At 40.8% G+C, this 24949-nt stretch overlaps 1 protein-coding gene across 2 annotated transcripts in view; it reads right to left on the bottom strand.

The window, feature by feature from the left end:
• Positions 1–24949, bottom strand: part of LOC142400231 (uncharacterized) — a 127835-nt gene that overhangs the window by 82126 nt on the left and 20760 nt on the right. For both annotated transcript variants that reach the window (XM_075484974.1, XM_075484975.1), the window contains exons 2-7: positions 19182–19223; positions 17345–17418; positions 17184–17252; positions 15363–15462; positions 8432–8570; positions 318–383 (exon numbers count right to left, since the gene is read on the bottom strand). In XM_075484974.1, coding sequence (XP_075341089.1) covers positions 318–383; positions 8432–8570; positions 15363–15462; positions 17184–17252; positions 17345–17418; positions 19182–19223 — 490 coding nt within the window. The remainder of the gene's footprint in view (positions 1–317; positions 384–8431; positions 8571–15362; positions 15463–17183; positions 17253–17344; positions 17419–19181; positions 19224–24949) is intronic.

Here is a 24949-nt window from a genome sequence, read left to right as displayed (position 1 = left end):
GAACCAACAAGAAATGGTGATGGCTGATAGGAGCAGAAAACATGATAGTCACGGTAACTGTTGCCGACACCAAAGTACTTTATATACTGGTGCAAAAGATTTGTTAAACAACAGTAGTTTCATAACTTTAAATTCCCAAATTCCCATTGAAGAGTGGCTGACTTTTCTGAAGTCCGTAAAAATTTCTGCAACAATTTTTAACCTAAGAAATTTCTCTGCCATGTTTCTAAGGCTAAAGAAAAGAGATAAAGATACAGTGAAAAGAGATCCTTTTGAGTATTTCTTTCTTTCAGAGATGTTATCTATGCAAGACTTACCTGATATCAAAAAGAGCAGCATAGGCCTCACTTCCAGCTAAGACGTAGCTAATTCCAATCGATATACTGTAAAATAAAATAAAGACAGGTAAAGGGAAAGGGAAAAGAAAAAGAAAAAAAACAGACAGATTGTTATTTTTTTTGCAAAGATCAGGCATTCTATACTATCCTGGTGACAAGCACCCCTCTGTATTATTAAATATTAGGTGGTTGCCTCCACATAGTACCTGAGGCAATGAACAGCTCCGGGAATTAATTTTCATCACTTGTTTGCAGTGCATTGCTTTTTTTTCTCCACAACTCTTTGAGTTAATAATTTTTCCAAAACAAAAGATGCCTTTGGGGCCTACTTAAGGCAAAAATGAATGTTTTAGTTTTACATCTCATATTATTTTGAACATCACACTCTTACATGAAGCCAGAAATCCCCTTGCACAATAGTGTGCCTTTATAAAAGAAGCTAGACATTGACAAGCATTTTTCAATCCTAACTGGATGGCAAGACAGAATTTTGTAGTTCACCTGCTGTGCCCTTCCTTAGATGTTTAAGCTTCTGGAGCCTCTTAACAGTTGGTTCTTGAGACAGCAAATTCATTAGCAGCTAAGTGTTACTTTGAAGGGCTGAGTTACACCCACACTTTCAAAACTCATCACTTTCAAGTCTTGAAAAGAAATGTTGACAAATTAAGAAAGTTCATTGCAGCCTACTCCCCCGATAGTCTGAGCAGCATTTTTTTAAATAATTTATTAGTTGCCAAAGTCGCAAAGAACCACTAATGTCAACATTGCAGCATGATACTGTATTTGGGAACTGAGTTTGCTTGCATTAGTGTTGTTGAACTGTCCTTGCAGATCTCTGTCTCTGGTATAACATGTTGTATTTTGTATGATTCAGCACCAACATGATGTGTGACAGTGTGTCATTTACTCAACTGCTGCAGGATCAAATCCCTCTAAAATCTAACATTACAGTTTGCATGAAATCAGACATGGAACCAGACATATCAGACATACATCTGATGTCTGTGTCAATATACACTGATATACTAAATCCAGATTTCATTATATTATTGTATCTATATTTAATGAGAAAAACATAATGATAATGAAAACGGTATTTTACAGAACTATGTATTTTAGTCCAAACCATAATATTTTTTAATCCGAACCAAGTAGTCTAACCCTAACCAAGATATGTTACTGGCTAAACTCTACCAGAAAATAACAAAGTTTTTTTTATAAACTGTTGAATTGTTTGCTTGTTACCAAGTTAAGCAGTATGATGGCGTCCATGAGGTTTACAGTCGAGTGGCAAAAAGAATATATTTTAGCCCAAATGTTTTTACCCAAGACTTAACCCCCATTTTAACCCTCGCTTAACCCTACCACAGTGATGGTCTCACTTAAACCAAACTATGAAGTGAAAAGAGGTATTCTAGTAAATTGCTGTGTTACTGATTGAATGTAAATCAGAAGTAAAATAATTTGAATATACGACCCATGGTTAAAAGCACTGAGTAATCCCGCCATCAACTCCCCCTCACTTCTCCCAAAGAAGATTTTATAGCTTGTTAAAAGGAACACTTAAGTGATGTCTGGTCTGATGTGGAAACAGTTGTATGACCTGCAAATACCATCTGCTGCTTGTAGGGGATGTAACTTTAGGGAACACCACTATGGGGGATATCTTAAAGATTGCAAAAATAATATTTTTGGTCTTTTAGGACACTTGGACAAGTTATTGGAATCATTTCAGATTTTGCTCCACGTTAACAATATTTTACCACCTAATTCCTGCACATTAGCTGCCCTGTTTTGTTAAGTATTGTTTTCTTATGTTGGCTGCAACTTATGGTTTGTATTCTTGGCCAACAGGAGAGGAATCTGATGCACACCTATGATGTTTTGTTCTCTTGCAGCAGCTCTTGGCGGAAACTGGAGGTGACTAATGACCTCCTGGATTTTGTTTTGGAGAAGCGAATTCTTCAGACATGGGCGGTGGACATGTCACACATCTGGGAGGAGGCGAGAATTGTACAGCGTGCTGTGGTGCTGGGCATTTTTGGCATGGAGCCAGAAAAGGTAGCACTGTACACTTCCTCCCTCGTCTCTCCAGCATCCTAGCCTCAAGCACCTCAGCCCAGAGAGCCAGAGCCCAGAGAGCCCCTCCCACCCAGGTTTTGGGATGTCTGGGATCCATCCCTTGAGGGGGAGGGGGGGGGCTCTGTCATCGCAGAATGTCTGGCCGTCGCTAGTCCGGCTCCTGCTCCTACGTCGCCAGATGTCTGGCCGCCCACCAGACCGCTTCCGGCTCCTGCCGGCAGAAGTCTGGCCGCCCACCAGACCGTCTCCGGCTCCTGCCGCCAGAACGTCACCGGCTCCTGTTCCTCCGTCACCCGATGTCTGGCCATCCGCCAGATCGGCCCCAGGTCCCACGTCACAGCTAAGTTTTTTTTTTTTTTGGACACTTCTTTTTGGACTCTTTTTGTTTTTTTGTTTGTTTTCCTCTTCCTCTTCCTATTCTATTCTGTTTTGATTGTGTTTCAGACGAGGGGATGCCACCATGCCACAAAGTGATTGACCTGTAATTAGTCTCTTGTCCATCACTGATACACCCAAAAACTGTAGTCATGAGAGTATTTCTGAAGATGACAGGACACTGAGTTGTACTTAAAGTCTGAGGTGAGAAGAGTGAAGAGAAACCATGAGAGTACAGTCCCCTGTACAAACCTTCAGTCACACAAACTGTGGCCTGTTTGTCAAGTAGTCCATAATCCAGGTGGTTGCAGAGGCATCCACCTACATTTTCTGGAGCTTCTTACATAACAGTGCAGGCTGTATTGTATTAAGAGCTCCGAAGAAATCAAAGAATATGATCCTCACGGTGCTGCCTGATTTGTCCAGAAAATAGTGTGCTCGCTGAAGCAGGTAGATGATGGCATCTTTAACATCAACCCCGTACGATAAGCAAACTGTTGTGGGTCCTGAAAGGTTTTCATTTGCTTATTAAGATGAGCCAATAACAGTCTCTCCAGGACTTTCATGACATGTGGTTTTAGGGCAACTGGTCTTTAGTGGTCGGCAGATGCATGAGATTTTTAAGGTACTGGAACAAGGCACAATGTCTTCCACAGCACTGGAAATTTCTCCTGACTCAGGCTAAGGTTGAAGGTGCTGTAGAATCCCACATAGCTTTTGTACACAGGTCTTCAGGACCCTGGGGTTGACACCATCTGAACCTGCAGCCTTGTTCTGATTGAGTCTTTCTAGATTCTTCTTTACCTGACAGCTGGAGACAAAGAGGCAGGAGGAGGAGGTAGAGGATGTTTCAGTGAGTCCTGATGTGGGGGGTGATGTTGGTGAGGCTGTGTTAAGAGCAATGACTGAGGTGGACTGTGACATTATGGCGGTGGGACAGGGAGGTCATTGGCTTTCTTTCCATTTTCTTTCTGTTCACCTCCTTGCACTCTGTCATCTTCCTTTTCAGCTGTTTTTGAACAGTCCTCAATAACTCCATCTCCCTCCCTGAAGGCTTTCTTTTTTATGTTCAGCAACCTTTTCAGGTCACTGGTGATCCAGGGTTTGTTATTGGGGAAGCACCTTACAGCCTACTGTCACACACTCAGTCATGCTTTTTTATCATCTCAATGTGGTTCACAGAATGCATTCCATCCTGTGGATTCAAAGCATCCCTGCAGTTTATCTTCAGCCTCCTAAGAAACAATGTTGTGGTCTGATATTCCCAGTGGAGTCAGGGCAGAGGAGCTACATGCATTTTTCACATTAACATGGAATAAAGCCAGCTTTCAGTTCTGTGGAGAAGTTTGCAAACTGTTGAAAGGTTTGAAGTGTAGCTGAGAGGGAGACTTGGCTGAAATCTCCAGAAATTGCTATTAATGTGTTGGGATGTTGTGTTTGTAGCCGGGCAACGACTGAGCTGATGACATCAACGACAATAGGTAAGTGACTGCAGGTTATATATAAACCGCTACCAGAAGGACACAGGTGAATTCTGTCAGTAGATAATATGGAGGTAAACTGACAGTTAGCAGTTCAATGTTCCATGTACAGATCCTCTCCTTCACAGTGACATGTCCAGGATTACATCATCTGTTGTCAAGGCGTACTGTGATACCTCCGCCTTTGCTTTTGCCACTGCTCCTACTGTTTTAATGTCTCTGTCGGCTCATGTTGTCTTAAAGCCCAGGAGAAACCTATTTGAGTCTAGAATATGCTCATGCAGCCATGTTTCAATGAAACACAAAATACTGCATTCTCAATATTCTTTTTCAGTCCTACTGAGCACTCCTAACTTGTCCATTTTGCTTGCAAGCAGTTTAATATTTCCCATCAATACCGAAGGAAGAGCTGGTGGGTTTGTCTTCTTCCACCTAATTTTCTATCTTGCTTCAGCCTGATATCCACACCGTTTCCTCAACAAATTGTCGGGGATTTCATGCCTAATTTTGGACTTTAATTTGCATTTGGAAAGCTCAATTAGCTGCTGTGAGTGTAAACGTCATCAACATACCCCTGCAGGAGAAAATTACCTAAAGGAACCAGAAGTACAGTGTGGTCCCATTCAGAAACTTGTAAAGAAGACAAATGTAGGACATAAGCCAAAATCTCTTACTGTGCTGTGGGACATATATTTGAAGTGACTGTCAACGTAAAAGCTTCAACAAACTGTCCTTTTATTTGGGCCTGCCTACGTCTCAAAATGTGTAATTTAGTTAAGCATTCAGATTTGCTGAATCAAGCTCTGTCTTTGTTTCCACACACAACTTGGAATCACTTCATAATCAACCTCCTGTGAGTTTGATATACAAATAAACATGTCCGTTACCTGTTCTTGTTTATTTCCTTTGCTATCAACAGCAAATTACAATATAGCAATAGAGCTAATTAGTTTTTTTTTTCTAATGATTAATTAAACCTTATACGATCTAATAAGAAAGATATCACTTGGAAGACCACTTTCTGGGGAGTGACTTACAATGCAGTAGAAACAGTTAACAAACCTTACAAAGAACTTTACTTTGTTTTTAGTGTTTCTGTGTATATACTGGGATTTGTATGTGTACATACATATATTTACAAATATTTTTGACCTTTATATCTTAAGCGCTATCTTTATAACTGTTTAATACGTTTTTCCTGCCGTGTTCTGCTTGTGATTCACTCAAGTTGTGCACTCCCACGCAAACAAGGGAAATCAAACTATTTGAGAATGATCTATGTCTTTTGGGTAGTTTTGATCTTGGTTTTTGTTTTTCCATGTTGTGTATTTCTCTTCTGTTTCTTGCTGTGAGTGTTTTTTTTTTTCTGTCTTGTCTCAGTCCTGTTCACTTCCTCACCCGTTTCCTCGGGCTGTCTTCAGTCTGGTCATCAGCTGCACTCCCTTCACCTGTGTTATTTCCCTCAGCTGTCTTCACTCAACAGTCACCCTCCTCTGTATTTAAACTCCTGGTTTCATTCACTCTTTGCCAGATCCTCACCGTTACAATCTCTTGTGCTGTTTCTTGTCTCTATTCGGGCCGGTCTCGTCTATTCAAGTTTTACTCAGAGTATTGGTTTTGTTTTCCCTGTTTTAGTTTGATATATTTCTGGTTTCTTTTTATTTTTGCCTCCTGGCTCTCGGTCTGTGTCTGCACCTGGGTCCTCCTTCCTCGTCCCCTCCTATATGTGACAATCACCTTGGTATGAGCTCGGTTTGCTGTGTGTGTTCAGGCTTTTTCTCAGGCTTGGTGCTGTAAGCTTTTTCATATGGTGCATCAAGGGTTATTGAGTGAAATTTAAGCTGTACTAATGGCACAACTTGTACAATAGAGGGTTGGTTTGGAGCTACGTACCTCTCTTCACCCCATAGAACTGTCTGCTAAGAACAGAAAATTGAGCTATGGTACTACATCTCTCTATAATTTAGATCAAAGCATCTCACAGATATTCGCTTGAGATCTCGGCAAATTGTAAAAAAAAGGGGACATAAATCTCCTTGAAGGAAGATGCTTATCACAAACATTTCCCTTATTTATTCAGCTTCTTTCTGTTGTGTTCTCTATCATTGTGCTGCGTGTGTGAATACAGCTAGCTCTGTAAGGGCTGACAAAGTGTAGTCATTTTAATGTATCACCCTCAAGATATGTTTCTAAATCATGTAAAGATACATACTGTAGAAATATTGAATGTACAAAAATAAGATGTTGTAATCATATTCTGACTGTTTTAGTATATTAAGGTGCATACAATTGAGTGCAGCTTGTGGTTCTGGTGCAGAGTGAGAGTGTGTCATCATGTGTGCATTACTACAGCTGCACTTGTAGGTCAGCACAGAAAGACCCAGGGGCACCAAGGGTAAAAGATGCAGGTCATGTTTTGTGTAGCGTGTGTGTGCGTCTTGTGGTTGAGCCTCTGCATTGATCGACCACTAAGCCTTCTTGAACACAATGTAGGAACTATCGATTGGCTAGGTGTTGCAGAGCTGCTCGCACACTGATAACAAGACCTTCCACCCATGATGCTAAAAGCCCTGCGCCCCTCCCCTGTGCCTGTCAGGACACACGCACCTCTAAACACACTCACCCACACACAAATCTGTCAATACTGCAAGCATTATGTACCAATAATACCAGACCAAGCTGACCTATTCTACACGGTTGTATTAATATACTACTGATGATGAACGTGGCTCGATTCGATCCTTACCTTTACAGATGCTGTGTTTCTGAGGAATGCATTTTATTTTTTTTTTTTCTTAAATCAGTGACAAATATCAACCAACAGAATAACCTTTAAAGAAAATGACATCTACGTACAGTAGTAACTCAGACGGTCCATCAGTTTAGAGCCAGTAGAAAAACCGATGAGGAATAAAGCAACTTTTTATTTGGAAAATCAAACATCCTCTGGCCTGATATGAGAAAATGTTCAAATTTATCTTCTGTAGTGGTCATCGTGATCCACATTAAGCACATCTCAACATGATCCATTCTCTTGATTCAGAATTTCAATGTGAGTGTTTATTTACTCGATGTCATGTCAAGGTCAGACAACAGAACGTGGAAACAGGCAGGTAGCTTTAAAAAAAAAAAATCCTGGAGTGCAGATGCTGCGGGAACAATCATATTTCCTCAGTATTTGACTCAGGCTTGTAACTCAAGTCTAAACCTCAAGGACAGTTTTTACACGAGTCTGTCCAGCTCAGTTAACAGCGGCTGTGCTGGTACGGAACACCGCAAATTAAAGGATTTGACAGATTTCCCTCCAACACTGATATAGTAAAAAAACTGAATTATATATCAATGTTAAATGTTACGACATGATTAAAGGATGGATTTGAAATGAAATAATGAAAAAGGCCAGAAGACTTTGATCCTGTTTTCATATACAAGTTGATAAAGGAGTCAGTCTTTTTTAGGGTTTCTGGAGGGTATCAGGAGTTTCAACACATAAGAATAAGCCGAGTGGAGAAAAGAGTCTCTGAACACACAAATGCCTCATATCCTAATAGGATTTTAATCACTTAAACTTAATAACAAAGGCAAGCCAGGTCGGTGTCAAAAAAGTCAAAATAACAGAGTTTGAAACACAGAGTAGAATATATAAAAGAAGGAGCAAAATAAAGAGGAACACTAAAGTATAGCTATCAAACAAAGTGCCAGCTGAAAACACAATAATTACTAAAACAAGCCAAGTTGGCCATCAGCTGCATGCTTCTCTTTGCTGGAGACAGCTTCGAGGCAGCAAAGGACTGAAGTCTGATGCAGAGCTTGCAACTTTTCTTCTGGACTGGTAAGTGAAAAAAACTTTTACTCTTACTGTTGTGGATGCAGGTTACAAAGTAACCAGAACTTTTTGGGTTCCAGGATGTCGGCTTACTGTATATATTAAGGCCTTGCTGAGCCGCCTCTGTTTGGCATGGAAACTAAATTGAAAGAACAGCTCCCTGCACATTTTTAGGTCGAACCAAGCACATATCACAATTAAAGGGAAATGACAGAAATCTAGACACTCGGTTATACTGTCCCACACGTACTTATTATTGTTATTTAACGCATGACACGTAAATGACGCAACATTAAGATCTTGCAAAAAATATCGCCATGGCAACTTACAACTGGAAGAGGAGAATGCAGTTGAAAGCATGGCTCAAGGACCGGGAGAGGAAGACGCAGCCAAGCAGATGAAGGTTGGGTTGGAGCCCCTCAGCTTGGTCGTGCAGAGGCAGCACATTGGGCTGGAGCAGTCCTGTGTCTGAGAGACACAAACACATGGATGTAACAAAGCTGTCCACTCACAGGACCACAAACTACAACAGTTACAGAAAATTACAGGAAAACATTCTGTGTATGTGGTGTTTCCTAGCTGTGTATATCATCAAGCGTACACTATAAATCAGCAGGTTAAAGTCGTGGCAACGTGGAAGTCCATTACATAAAGAGAGCACTGACGGACATGCACACGTCACCATCTGTGCTCGATTCAGGAAAAAGCCTCCAATCCCTTTTACTGAAGATGTGTTTGATCAAATATGGTTACATAATGATAGTTTGTGTTTACTAGTTTTCCACAATGTTTTTTCAACCGTTGCTTTTTGCTTTTTGCTTTTACTTTGGTGGTTTTGTGGAAAGTCCTGTCGGTGAAAGATGTGCCTGGGGTATCGTAAGAATATGCTTTTACACGGTCCCACCATATTAAACATCTTCAAACAGGTAAGACTTGTAAAACACCACCAGCTGTTTTTAAAAATCAAACTGCTTTTAAAGTTAAAACAAACTGTAACAGGAAGTGAAAACTGTGATGTGAGTGGCCATGCAATGGTGCAGGGTGCAATGCCTCTATGTTGTCAGATGGAGGCACAATGCTTCATTTTTCTTTCATTTTCTTAAACAAAATAATTTTTTTTTTTTTTTTTTTTTTTTTTTTTAGTGCAGAAAGATGGAGATACATTCAATTTGGCCATTTATAAAATAACTAAGGCTGTATAATGTACACATTCATAAGCACATAAATCAAACTTCCAAAATAAAATATCAAAATAAAAAGCCATTAAACAAGACAAGCAGACAGGATGTTAACAGTACTATGAGAAACATTTCACGTGTGTTACTTTGTCCTCTTGTAACGCTACAATCACAGCTTTATAAGAGGACATTCACTGATTCCATTTTTTTAAAGTAAACAAAAGGACAACCTTGTTATATTCATTTATTCATTTTTAACCAAAATAAAAACTGGATGATGACCCGTTCTCTTTTAAGCATTTTTGTACTCGGATCCAAAATGTAATAGGCAAATAACGACTGATCAGATTTAAATTGATTCTTTAAATCTGAGATAAGTAACGTGATTTTTTTTTTCTGCACCGTGTACACCGTACTGACAATGCGTTCAGAGATGTGCTGAACGTGCTTGATCATCATGAGAAATGCATGGATGCAATCCAACATTGACCTGTCCAGGGTGCACCCTGCCTCTGGCCCAATGACAGCTGGGATAGGCTCCAAAAAAAAAAATGGAAACACTTGGTAATATCTATGATTTCAGGATAATGCTCAGAGTTTTTTTGAGAAGCAAACACAAAGAAAGCCTGGCCGTGCTAAACTTGCTTCGTCTTTCAGTAACCAGGGCAACAACAATGTTGGATGACAGATAGTTGCTGTCATCCTCATCCTAAACATTTTTTTTTAAACTCAAAGCTGCATTTAAATTGAAACTCAAGAAGAGCATTTAGCTCTGACACTTAACCATAATAAAGGAGATGAGGAGATCACTTTAGACTTGAACCAATACATGGCCCTTTTTAATAGAAGATGCAGTATATAATTTAGTATTTCTTAATGCAGATTATAAATAAAGTTAGGAATGATTGCATTGTGGTGATCGTACAGCTCATACACCAGAGCTTTGCACCACCTCACACACAGCATACATGCAGCTGAGATCACTTCCGGGTGACATAGATCGGCTGCTCAGATTCTATTTTGCTTTTTCGTCTGTTTTTCCCATTTTTGACGAACACAAGACGACCACCTAAAAAGTTTGAACTTTTCTAGAGCATCATAACTGTACACCTGTGAGCTGATCAATTCCAGTGTTTCCCGCAGCGCTTTATAGTTAAGGCGGCCGCCTTAGCAAACTCCCACTGCCGCCTTGCCAACGTTCCCCCCAAAAAAAAAAAAAAAAAGTTTTTATTTTTTTTTTTTTAAACCGAAGTAATAATGCTTTGCCAGGCTCAGACATTAAAAGACACCCGACGGAACGCTATCCGCGCAAAACCCCTGGTCCCGGCCGACAACTCACCACCTTGACTAAGCAATTTCCTGCGGGAAACACTGAATTCCTTTATCAATGCCAGCAGGTGCTGCAAATGTGCTCTAACATCCAATTAACAACTTGATGCAAGCAAATATATGTGTTTCCTTAGTCATGGCAGAAGATGAAGCAGTCCAAAGCATGGCTTAGGTGATAACATTAGTTACAATGTCTGCTAAATGATTATTTCAGATGAGAAAGGTAGTGCCATGCTTTTCATGTGCAAGCACAAGTGCTGCTGTTCACCAACCCAACACAAGATCTGTAAATATCTGGCATTATAATAACTTCAGCACAATGCTCAGCATAGCTCTCTTTGACTAAGAAATAAAAAGCCTTATTCCCTCATTTTCTCCATTTTAGATGGATGCAGAGAGACTGTTGCTACAACTAACATTTGCCTGATGATAAGCTAGCGAGGAAAGGGTGACTGTGCTGCCACTGAATCTGCTGTGAAAGGCTTCATCTTTTCCCCAAAGCTGAAGACTCACATATGCAGGAGGTTAGATTACGTCAAGTGTTAAATAGCACACTGATATACTAATATGTTGAGTTTTTTTATTCCCATCATCTGTTTGTAGTTAAGAAGAACACCAACCCAAAGTTTATTCAGTTTGGAATTCCCCTGCATTGTGTACCTGTTTACTTCTAGAAATAAGGAAACTGATAAAGAACAAGATCAATAAGGAGGATCAATGATGGGTTTGGTACTTCTAAAATCTTATTCATTCCTGGTAGGAACACCACAATAGCGAGTTTTAAGGATGCAATAGATAAAATCATTTCAACATGGCTGCTGGTGTTCAGTTTAATCTATGTTAGTCTTATGTATTCTATTTATAAAGTGGTCATATGCTGTGAACTTTTATCGAATTACATAACTAATAATGACTAAACAGTCAGATCAGTGTAGCTAAATAAAAAGATCAATATTCGATGAGACCTGCGTAAACTGTGGTGGATTTATATTCCACTTCATCACTGCACAGCAGGACTTAACGTGAGTTACGAGCTCCTCAGGTCGGTGTGTGAACTCTGAGGCCTGAGGAAGCTGAAACATTTAAGCAGGGTGGAGGATTTAGGGACATCTAATGTCAAAGGTACAGGTAGAATCAAACGCAAAGTTAAGAATATTACAGTTCCATTAGCAGTTCATTACATTTCTGCTAACAGATGCACCCAAATCTTTTCGGTAAAGAAGAATTGAACGTCCGTGTGTCCTATTAATCCCACGTTGGTGACAGTTGCTACTGTTCACAAACACAAGTAATACCAGCTCGTGGACGTCAGGCTGACCGTTGTGAATCAGCTCAAACTCCTTTGCTTCAGTGTAGGCTGCAGGAAGCAACATAAAGACTAAAAGAATATTTAAAAAAACAAGCCAATTATCCTGCCACAGGAAAAGATCAAGGGGAATTCTCTAAAATATGCAGCAGGTATCACAAAGCCTCGAGAGTTATGTTGTTTTTGTGGAATGTGTATAATACTCCACTTGCCTTTTTATGCATGATGTGTGAATAAATCATGACGTGCTTAATCTACTTCAAAGACCAAAGAGGTGACTGTCACATCCTGAGTAGAGACTGAGTTTCATTAAAAGTGCAGTCACAGTCTGTTGTTCTTTTCCTTTTCATTTCTGCTGCTTAAAAAGCACTGCCAGGCATCAACTTATCTACCACTCCATACATGACTGGGAATGCTTATTCAGAGATGTGAGTCATGGCACAGTAACATCCTTCAGGTCATTTAAGGTTGATGAATATGACTGCTATAAATAAACAAGTGACAGCGGGCACGTAGTCGTCATAATGGTTCTAATTACAAGTAGTACAAGGAGAAATGTAATCAACTGACAGCTTTTGTTAATAAATGAAGTCACGCAATGAATATCACAGATGGGGGGGATATGTGAAACCTGTGTTTTGTTCTGTCCCTCCAAAGTAAAAATACTCACTTTGGAGTGAGCAAAAGAAGAAAGCTTACAGGATCAGCCTATAATATCACTGATCAAGCAAACCGAATAACTGAAAGTTTTCTGAACATTTTCTCAGCCTCCACATCACTTTGTAAGATGAAAGAAATGGTCAAAGAAGCAAAGGAGGTTTACCTTTGGAAACTAAATATTAGCAGCCTGGTTTAGGGTCAAGTTTGCCTAATTTCAGAGATACTTTGGTTACTACATGACAACCAGGCACAGTGCTGGAGTGTATAAAATAACTTTAAGATGGCTTATATACCCAGTGGTAAAAAGTACTGTATAATACAATATTGTAAAAAGGAATCAGGAAACAGGACTTACTGAAGAAACAGTCTATACTGTTGGTTAGACGTGAACAGAATGGAAGGATAACCTTACTCTGCAGATGGATCTGAAGGGTGAGCCCAGCTCCAACGTATCAGGTTGGAGCTAATTACTTTCATGTTTTTTTTTTGTTTTTTTTTTTTTTAAATAATTCTCAAAATAAAATGATTGTCTTAGTTGTAAAAACTCACAATGTAGTGAACAAAGTGGGGGCAATGGGACCAACAGCCTAAATGCTTCATCTTTGAATATTCAAAGGGGGCAAAAATGACAGACGAAAATACATCATGGAATGTCGGTATTGAAATTATCCATCCATCCCTTTTCTATACCCTCTTAATCCAACTCAGGGTCGCTGAGGGGGGGGCTGGAGCCCATCCCAGCGGTCATTGGGCGAGAGGCGGGGTACACCCTGGACAGACCGCCAGTCCATCACAGGGACACACAGAGACAAACGAGACAAACAACCACACACATGCTCACTCCGAGAGACAAGTTAGAGACACCAGTTTACCGAACAAACGTGTTTTTGGGTGGTGGGAGGAAGCCGGAGTACCCGGAGAGAAATCACACATGCACACAGAGAGGGAACATGCTAATTCAACACAGAAAGGCCCCAGCTGGGATTCAAACCAGGAATGTATTGAAATTGAATTCTAGAAATAGAATTTCCTGCCCAGTAACCAAGCACTTCAGCTCTACTTCTATATACAATGTAATCAACAGCAAAGCATTGCACGCTACTCCTTTAGCTTTTTTTAAACGTGTGATCATTCATTATTTTCAAAGCAATTAGCAACTAAAGCTTTCAGATAAATGTGCTGTAAAAAATATAATAGTTGAGTCTGAAATGTATTGCTGAAGAAGTAAACAGTAACAAAATCTGAGTACAAAGTAACCCTAATTCTGGTCCAACTGCTTCATCAAACTGATTGCCAGCTAACATCTGGTGAAGCTAACGGTGCTAACTGAGAACTGTGAGTTTGTTCTGAAGAACAAAAGAAAAAAGACCAAATAAACAAAATGTTCTGATATCATGCAGTGCTTGTGGACAGCACTATAAAAGGCAATCACCTGTACGTCAGTGGGAGTAGAACAGCATTTCTATGTACCATGGCTGAATGTTGTGCTACTATTAACACAGTAGAAATGAGCACTGACCTTTATGAATCAATAAAACAGATAAACATGGAGCAGGTTTTGGTTAACATGAACACCAATTAGTGTAGGAAAAAAACCAGATCAGACAACAGAGGCTTCTTTTTTAAACACATGCACTTCCTATTAGTCAGCGTAGCTTATCTGCTATTCCTGTGCCCTGTAGCTTCAGCGTGCTCCTCTGACACACCTGCAGCTTCAGCGTGCTCCTCTGACACACCTGCAGCTTCAGCGTGCTCCTCTGACACACCTGCAGCTTCAGCGTGCTCCTCTGACACACCTGCAGCTTCAGCGCGCTCCTCTGACACACCTGCAGCTTCAGCGCGCTCCTCTGACACACCTGCAGCTTCAGCGCGCTCCTCTGACACACCTGCAGCTTCAGCGTGCTCCTCTGACACACCTGCAGCTTCAGCGTGCTCCTCTGACACACCTGCAGCTTTAGCGTGCTCCTCTGACACACCTGCAGCTTCAGCGTGCTCCTCTGACACACCTGCAGCTTCAGCGCGCTCCTCTGACACACCTGCAGCTTCAGCGCGCTCCTCTGACACACCTGCAGCTTCAGCGCGCTCCTCTGACACACCTGCAGCTTCAGCGTGCTCCTCTGACACACCTGCAGCTTCAGCGCGCTCCTCTGACACACCTGCAGCTTTAGCGTGCTCCTCTGACACACCTGCAGCTTCAGCGTGCTCCTCTGACACACCTGCAGCTTCAGCGTGCTCCTCTGACACACCTGCAGCTTCAGCGTGCTCCTCTGACACACCTGCAGCTTCAGCGTGCTCCTCTGACACACCTGCAGCTTCAGCGTGCTCCTCTGACACACCTGCAGCTTCAGCGTGCTCCTCTGACACACCTGCAGCTTCAGCGTGCTCCTCTGACACACCTGCAGCTTCAGCGCGCTCCTCTGACACACCTGCAGCTTCAGCGTGCTCCTCTGACACACCTGCAGCTTCAGCGTGCTCCTCTGACACACCTGCAGCTTTAGCGTGCTCCTCTGACACACCTGCAGCTTTAGCGCGCTCCTCTGACACACCTGCAGCTTCAGCGCGCTCCTCTGACACACCTGCAGCTTCAGCGTGCTCCTCTGACACACCTGCAGCAGCAACACTGACAGACTGTCCGACATCAGTCTGCAGTGGAAATGCAGTCTGAAAGAATCATGTTGGTCTTTTAAAAAAAGTCCCTGGGACAAAAAGCGCAGCCAACACAAACATTCATGTTAGTGGGATCAAAAGAGAGCATTTACCTCCAAAAGAAAGAAAAGCTAATCTTACCCGCTTCTGCATTTTCACTGTCATCCTCATCGTCCTCCTCTGTGAGGGCTGGATTCTGTGTGCTCACCTGATCCATCACAATGCATTCTGCAACACCAGTCTAAGATCAACATATAAATATTACTGTTAGAACATTTCAACACGTCCCCCGTGGTCTTTCAATGTCCATCATTACTACGCATGACCATGAAAACTTACTGGATATCAGAGACACTAAATAAGAAATTGTCCTGCGGTTGGATTACACAAGCCAAGATTTCACTGAACTCTGACACCCAAACCCTCTTTGGAATATATTAAACATACAATGGGCAGATACAGACACCTCATGTTTGTGGAATTACAAAAAACGATTTCTTGAATGAGGCTTACAGTGCATCCTGAAAGTATACGCAGTGTTCCACTTTTTCCACAATATCCTATGTTACAGCCTTATTCCCAAATAGATTCATATTTTACCTCAAAGTTCTACATGAATACCCCACAATGACAAAGGGAAACAAGTCCGTTTGAAACTTTTGCAAATTTATCAGAAATAAAGAAACAAAAATAAAACAATTCCATAAGTATTCACAGCGTTTGGCATGACCCTCAAAGGTGAGCTCAGGTGCATCCTATTTCCACTGATCACCCTTCAGAAGTGAACTACAACCTGATTGCAGTCCAGCTGTGGTAAATTCAGCTGATTGGTCATGATTTGGAAAAGCACACACTTTTCTATAAAAGGACCCATAGTTAACACTGCATGTCAGAACACAAACAAGACATGAAGTCCAAGGAATTGTCTGTAGACCTCTGAGACAAGGTGGTATGGAGGCAAAGGTCTGGGGAAGAAAAATTGCTGCAGCACTATTTGGCCAATCAGGACTTTTATGGTCTTGGGGCTCTGAAAATATCGCCCCAGCAACAGATATATCAGGTTAAAAAAAGGTTTGCGCAGCGCGGTAATTAATTATCTCGCAATCTAGTGCTTCTATGCGGTGTTGTTGGTAATGTGAGTTGACCAAAAGAAACAAAAGAAATTGTGACAGCTGACTTGCTTCTTATTCATTTCCCCATTGAACGGGTCACTTTAGTGATCATCGGTACCGTTGCCCCCCTGAGAAATGTCAGGAGCCGCCACTGATTCCAACTACATATCTGTGAAAGTTTGCGATGCACAGTTGTGACTCGTGTTGAAAAAATGTGTCATTGTGATGTGTTTGGACTTGGAATATGTTCCTTTTAATAGCAAATGTTCTGGCATGCAGTGAGAAAACAAACTTTGAGAATCACTTCAATCTGCTGAGGTAAGTTTGTTCCAGGGTCTTGGGGGTGAGTCATGCGTCACTGGGAGAGTGGATGGAACCGAGTCGTCTTTAACAACTCTTTTAATATCCCTGACAGTGTGGCTGGAATTATTTTCATCTTGTGAGTCTGTCTGTGTCTGTCACCATGGCGATGTAATGGGGCAGACACCTGCTGGGACAGAAAAGCCTGTTAGCACTTTGGCAGGTGTTTAACAGTCTGTTCCTCTGATGGTGGACAGTTGTCTTCACAGCCATGCAATACGCTGTCTCACAACTTTTCAACACATCAGTATGGTTTGCTCTTGTCATACTATCATCAATGACAAATAAGTATTGAAGTAGTAAGTTTATAATTGATTACAAAGTAGTACTGTTCCTTCAGAATGTGGCTCTTTTGAAGTTTTCCCTTGCTAAAGTGGGCGCCGGCTTTCATCTCTGATGGTTTGTGGTTCTGAAAGTAGCCCCTGTCTTTTGTCAGTGAAGCGTGAAAATACAAATGCAGGTACTGTACTGAGTTGGTTCCCATGCTGACCTTTAGAGAGTCCAGCTGGACCACCTGACATTTCTGAAGAAGTTCCACAAACAGATAGATGAGCAAGGCCTGGAAAAGATAGGGTTGAAAGCATTTATATCCTTTAATTGGTTGTATTCAATAATAACTGTGAGTAACATTCTTTTACTTGTATTACTTACCTGAACGAAGAAGCCAACAAGAAAGGAGACCAGAAAAGGCACCAGCCCAGCATGTGCTATCGTTACTGGAAGACCTTGAAATTGAAAGAACTATTTCAGAATTGGATTGTCACCTCCATCAGTGTGAAGACATTTGAGATGATTTGAGAGTGACTTTATCAGAACATCTACCTTCCTGTCTGTCACTCTCTCTCCTCATCTTTCACTGTCACAGACACTCCTCTCATCAGTGGCTCAAACTTTCCATAAAATCTAATAGATGGCACTGATTTCAATCTGAGGTTTAAGTGGTCTGCAAGTTCTAACTTGGAAGGGCTCCATCTTTTTGGAGCTCCGCTGAAAACAAGTAGTTAAATGTTATGTGCCATGTAATTTCCACCTCTACAAAAATCTGCCTCGAGTTAACTACACTTCATAAAGCACATTTACATTTACGCTGCCAGGAGATGGACAGAACTTTAATTTTTATCTAAAGGGAAGTGATATATCAAAGATGATATCTGGTAGAAAGAAGAAAAAGCTCCCCAGAGTTTTTACCATTATACTAGTTTCATCGTTATCTTCACCCGAGCAAATGGAATCAATATTCCTTCAACTTTCCCTTTTGTTGAGATTGTGTGAGTCAGGTTTCTGTTCTACACTGAGTTAAAGAGTAATGTAATCCCAGCTTTTGTACTCCTGTCTTTAAAGTTTTTGTCCCTTTTAACATGTGTGCTCACCCTTAGTTCTGCTTAAGATGAGGTAAACGCAAACTAGGATGAATAAAGACACCTGACATTACTAGACTGTAATATTTAGAAAACAACATCAAAGCTTGGTACACTGCATGACTGAGCGGCTCGTTGAGGATTAGCCGGTGTACTTCCTGTTGCTTGATCTTTCCAAAGTTTAGCCGTCAAACATGGCATCAAAGTAGTTTATGGTGATTGCACAGTGCTGCGGTCCTGTGGCTGCAAAACAAGCCCGAATCCACCCCCTTCTCCCACCATGCTTGGCAGTAATGATGGTGACATAATGACAACCTTTGCTGTTTTGGTCTCGTCTTTTAAAAGGACATTGTTCCAGAAGTCTCGTTGTTTGTTAAGATGCTGCAGACCTAATCCACGCTGCCGAAAGACTTTTTTTTTCCTGAAAACCATTTCAAGCAAGCCATTTTATGCAGTCTTTTTTAAATTGTACTGTCAGGAACTTTAAAACTTTCAAAATGTTAGCTGATGTAGAGCTTGGGCTTTTAGCAGTTTCTCTGATCATTACGAGGTCTGACCTTGGGGTGAACTTGCTTGGACGTCCACTCCTGGGAAGATTGGCAACTGTCTTGAAAGTTTTTCATTTGTAAAAAATCTTTCTCTCTGTAGAATGATGGAGTTTAAAAATGACCTCCCAAATTGATGGGTAAAAACAATTGTTGCTCTAAGATAGTCATCCCTATCTTGTTTTTGTCTACAGCATTGTGTGAACACAAACCTGCATGTTCAGAGCAGAGAAGTATTCCATTCATTCCTATGGAAGCCCTGAGGGTGTACTTTTCACACGCTGTTTCTGTGTTTGCCTCAGTTTTTGTTCAGTAAACAAAGTCATGGTGTAATGTGTCATCGGTTGTTGTTCATCTGAGATTGTGTTTACCTAATTATAAGACCTATTAAGACTGTTAAACATAATTAATACATAAAATCTTCATATGAGAAGATGGTGTACTTTCTTTTTTTACATATATGTATATCATGTAAGAAATTAATACTCCCCAAATCTATCAAATGAGAAACTGTGTGATCACAATTTCTTTAGTGGACTGTGGGGTCATATTTTTCCTCTCAGGTAAAAAGATCAAAGTACTCACCTAAGATTCCAGTTCCCAGTATTGTTGCAATGGTCAAGAAGTCTGAGAAGACATAAAGTGTTGTGAAATTGATCAGATTAGGACCACTGTTTAAGGGTTCTTTTTACAGAGAAAACACTTAAAGGTAGGGTAGGAGATCCTGGATTTTGAGTCCAGCGAAGCTGCATTTTGAAAATACACCGGTAAAAAGTCCCAACCCTTTTCTTCACTTTCCCCCCGAAGGCACGCCTCTAGAGTACATGAACGAGCACGAAGGTGCACGAGCGCTGTTCTGATAGCAAGCATCGATCGTTGCCGTATTTAGTATTTAGTATATGCTAACTATACGTTTAATAATGCTAGGTGCTAGCCAAGCTGGCTCTAGTTTAGCTTCCTGCCAAGCTTCTGGACGCGTAATTCGTTCACGGAGCAGGGTACGCGCACAGGGGGAAGGAGGGGGAGGGAGGAGCAGATTGCAGTTTGATAGACGGCATCAGAATCCAATCATTGTTAACGGTCCGTTCAGTATGATTGGATAGTGTTTTTCCTAGATTGTACGTTCTAGAGCAGGGATGTCCAAAGTCGGTCCTCGAGGGCCGCTGTCCTGCAGGTTTTAGATGTTGCCCTGCTTCAACACACCTGATTCAGATCAAGACATCGTTAACAGGCTTGTGCAGAATTTAAAAATATGTTGAAGTGATCCATTTAATCTGAATCAGGTGTGTTTAAGTAGGGCAACATCTAAAACCTGCAGGACAGCGGCCCTCGAGGACCGACTTTGGACATCCCTGTTCTAGAGGCCACCAAAACTTTTCATATTTGTGTCAAAACTTTTAATTAATTGGTTGCAATGGGGGTGTGAAGAGTATTTCAAGCAATATGTAAAAAAATGTTCCAGAAAAAGATCCCCTACCCCACCTTTAACAGCAAAATAAATTTACTTTGGCCAATAACCAACCAAATGGAGTAAAGGACTGTTTAAACAGGGAGAGTGTGTGGTGCCTCAAGTCCCGATCTGAAGCAACCCATTCCAATAGTAATAAAACAATTCAAACTAATGCTACACAATATTGGGTTTATATTGATATCCAATATGCCAATATTCATTCTGCCTGCTCGTTGATGTAGATCCAGTGTTGTTTTCGTCAACGATGACGAAATCATTTCGTTGACGGCACTTTTTTTCATGACGATAACGAGACGGTGACGAGATAAACATAGCTCTCTGATGACGAAAACATGACGAGCCGTGTGTGAGTTTTCGTTGACGAGACGAGAATGGACGAAAATGTTAGTGGGTGATCTGTCAGACGTTTAAAATGCAAGACATTTCTGCTCATTGTGTGTGTCAATTAAAACCTAAAAAGCATCTGCTGCGGCACCTTAAGGCTCGCCACAGGGATATTTTTTCGAAGGTAAGTTACAAATGCTGTTAACATAATCGATAAATTTCATAGTAAACTAGTACGTTTTCCACATACTCCTGGCGCAAATGGGCTGCTAACTTCAGAGTAAAGTTAGCTTTTGTTACGCTAACGTCAATTCATTATGTGTGTGTTACTTTAGCAGCATGTTTAGCCATGTTTACATTCAGTGACGGTGTGGTTATCTCTTTGTGTGTACGTTCTGTCAGCACGTAACTTGATATGTTAAACAGGTCGAGTTACTGTTATACGTAGAGTCTGCTAGCTTTAGCCTAAAAGCCACAAGTGACGTTGTGCAGCCCTAACCAGGACCTGTGCGTTTAGTGCGCTTACAGTAAAGTTGGGACACACGCACAGTACAGAATGAAAAATCAGAAAGCTTTAGTACAGGGTCAGTTAATAAGCTATGTATTTTTGTTCTGCTTGTTTGATAGTTAAGACCATACTATTTTCTTAACACGGTAGACTATACTTATTTTTTCTTTTTTTTTTTGTCGACTAAAACTGGACTAAAACTATCACATATAGAAGTGACTAAAATGTGACTAAAACTAATAAGCATTTTAGTCCAAAAGACTAAGACTAAATCTAAGATGGTTGTCAAAAACAACACTGTGTAGATCCCAATATGTGCACACATTTTCACAACCAGGACAAATCTGTTTATCAATGTTACACACTTGCCTTAACTCTGCAAAAGTTCAGTCATCTCCACAAAATAACCAATGTATTGACTGATACCATCAATTTCAAGTTCAGAGTTAGTCCAGAGGAGCATTAAGTGGAGCGTCTGCTTTCACTTCAGCTGCTTCTCCTCCTCAGCTATGTTTCCAGTTTACTCAAATCTGTAGAATGCATCACATTTAGGAACAAAGTTGGACACATCATGGGGGGGTTGGAGCTCAGGAGGAAGAGCAGTCTGATGGCTGCTTCGATTCCCAGCTGCCCTTGGACCGCATGTCCAAGTGTCCCTGGAAAAGACACTAAGTCCCAGACTGCCTACAAAAGAGTTCATATGTGTGTGATAGATTAAAAAAAAGGACTGTGTGGGCTGCAACACTGTATGGACTGTAAGACATGCTGCATGAGTGCGTGCGAACAGGTGAATGGGACAATGATTTGGTCAATTTACCTTTCCATCCTTTCTAAGCTAATTTCACACAACCAACATGTGATGCATCACTGTTGTTACGGTGAGATTCAAAGCCTGTCTCCTCTGCATCAGCTCCATGCAAACTGCTCCTCTCCGGCTACACACATCCTCACACTCACAGATGCTGGGGTCTACCAAAAGCTAACTCATTACCCCATAATTACACAAACTCAAATGAAATGGTGACTTGTGCAAAATGTGTGCTGTTGTCTGTAATTTTATACACTTATTACTCCAGTATAAATGCTATCCACTAGATCATTTCTAATGATATGATGCTGGCGCAGGATGCTCTCTGATACACTATTCTTGTGCCGGACCATCTTTGGAGACAGTATTGTATTCTGAGGACAGAACTTACTTGAAGAAAACAGTCAAATGCTTTGAAAGCTTCCATATCAGTGACATCAAACATATACTTAGTCCATTTCTGAACACTGCAAGGAGGCTGTCAAACCTTTTGTCTGATGACAACAAGCACTATCAACCAGCTCAGTATTGACAAGACAAGTCACTTTTCTGTTACATTCAAATCCATCACTTGCACTCTGAGCACCTCCCATCATCACTAAAGATAAGCTGTCATCTCAAATCAGCCAGATCGTTTCTCATGATTCATTTATCGCTCTTCTTCTGTGCTCTTTCAACACTCAAATAACAGATGGCTGAGGGACACAAAGTGACAGTAATCAGACATGTCCTCATAATCTTTTTCATAGAGTCTGTGCTCTCAGCCAAGGCCTGGAATCCAGGTACCTGATTACCTTGGTTTGACAGAGGAATCATTTGAGGGACAGGGGAAAACCCTTAATAGCTAAATGGCATTTTCATTGTGATGCTTCACATTCATTTGTCCACTTGTCTCTGATACTTACACACATTACAGTCAGATCTATATCTGAGCCTATCGTTCTCCTTTTCACTCGTCCAAGAGTACACACAGTGAAGCTCTTTTTGAAGTCCGACACCAAACAGAGTAGTGAGCACTGCAGGTTATGTGGAGCACATGTTCCGACAAAGACGGGGAATACCACTAATCTGTTTCATCAGCTGATGCAGCGCCACCCGTCTGAGCACAGAGAATGCTAACTTTTTTTGATTAGTTGATGTTAGAGTGCGATGTCTGTCACTATAGGCAATCTTTACACACACATATGCGTCCTAGTTGTGTTCCCGGTCAATGTTTAATAAAGAGAACTCACTGAAGCAAGCGGGCGAGTTCAGAGCAACATGTTTCCTGTGTTTCTTCTACAAGTAGCTGATTGAGTTTACTACGTGTGTGAGGGACGTGTTCATCAGCTGAGACGTCAGGAGAGAGCTCCCGAACAGCAAGAGAGACAACCGCTGCTGGAGAGCAAACAGTTGAGCGGTCAGATATAGGATTTTAATTTAAAATACCTGTTCTGTATTTGTCTGAAACAGTTGTATAGTGTCACATGTCATGTTCAACTTTGACCTAAAATAAATATTTAATAAAAAATTAACCTTCTGATATCTTCAAATCTCAATTAAGAGTAACAGGGAACATTTAAAATTCACAAAATAGTGATTTGTTTTATATCGTGATATATATCGACTGATATCAATCAATCAATCAAACTTTATTTAAATAGCCCTTTACAATAGCCAACTGGTACTCAAAGTGCTTTACAACAGGATAAAAACAACAATACATAAAACAAAACATAGAACACGATTCAGAAATGGTAAAAGTGCTAAAAGTGCTGCAGGGAAATAAAAGCCTTCCACAAGTGCAATAAAATGAATTGAATAAAATTTGTATAAAATTAAGATAATTAATAAAGAGCGGATAGAAAGGATGCATAGTGGCCCTAATCAAAGTTAGAACGCCAGTCTAAAAAGGTGGGTCTTAAGCTTCGATTTAAAAAGGCCGAGATCAGTGATGGTGCGGATGTCAGGGGGCAGTTTGTTCCACAGTCTAGGAGCAGCAATGGAGAAGGAACGATCACCCCACTGTTCAGATCTTGACCTTGGGACCTCTAAAAGAAGCTGACCCGAGGAGCCCAGGGCTCTACCGCAGTTGTGAAAAGTTAAAATGTCCGACAGATAAGAAGGTGCCAAGCCATTAGTGGCGTTAAAAACAAACAACAGGAGTTTAAAATCGATTCTGAATCGGACCGGAAGCCAATGGAGAGACGATAGCACAGGAGTAATGTGTTTGCGCCTAGAAGTATTTGTTCAAAATCGTTGAAGACGTGAGAGAGAGATATACAGAGAGAGGTATATATTAAAAAAAATATCGTGATGTAACTTTTTCCCATATCGCCCAGCCCTAAGTGGATCAATTCATTTTCTAAAGTTATGTTTGTGAAAATGACACAGATAATTAAAAAGGTTAAATAAAAAATAAAATAAAAAACTGTGGTGTATATGTATCAAAACAGCCAAATCTGTCATCCATCCAGCTCTTACCATGCTCCAAAAATATTAACAGACCACACAGGCCCTTTCTCAGGTAGTGATAAACATGCAGCTGGTAGAGTCCCCCCGACTTTCATACAACTATTCAACATCAGCATGAAAAGTCTTTTGTGGAGTCAATCACTCCAACCTAAAATGGACTGGCCCAGGCACTTCCCACATGCTCCAAAGTTCCATCTTTTTGCACCAGTTTATAACAACTGTAAAATAAGTATTGTAAGTGTGTGTTAATACAGATGAATTCCCCCAAAAACCTATTTGATTCAGTTTTTAAAATCTATTTTGTAAAACTAAAGGTGTCAGAAAAGGAGCCATTTAGACAACTCAAGGTTACTGAAAGCATTTCCAGACAGTCACTCTGCTCTAATAAATTCCTTATTTTATGACAATAGTGCCATCTGACAAAATCATCTTGCAAGAGACATTTTCTGTGCACGGAATTCTGCTGGGCTCACATGTACGAGGATTTCTAACAGAAGAAGTTGCAGGCTGTCTGGAACATTTTCTCCCACAGTTTAACACAGCAATAACTCAATTCCGTTTCCATGCATTTATGCTGTTACAAGGCCGGTGGTCTGATCAAATGGCACAGCGGAGCAGTAACCATAGCGACTCAGTTGTGCATACAACCATTTAACCGAGTTTTACCTGTGAAAAAAAGTTAGCCTTGAACCTCGTTTCACATTCAGACTGATATAAGATGGGAAACCTGACTGATACAGTGACATTGGGGGAAAAAAAAATTCCTAATAACAAGACAGAAAAATGTA

Source organism: Odontesthes bonariensis, chromosome 15 (assembly GCF_027942865.1).
Source record: "Odontesthes bonariensis isolate fOdoBon6 chromosome 15, fOdoBon6.hap1, whole genome shotgun sequence".
NCBI classification, from domain to species: domain Eukaryota; kingdom Metazoa; phylum Chordata; class Actinopteri; order Atheriniformes; family Atherinopsidae; genus Odontesthes; species Odontesthes bonariensis.
Note: the sequence above shows the minus strand (reverse complement) of the source record. Positions and strands in the feature narration are given on the sequence as shown.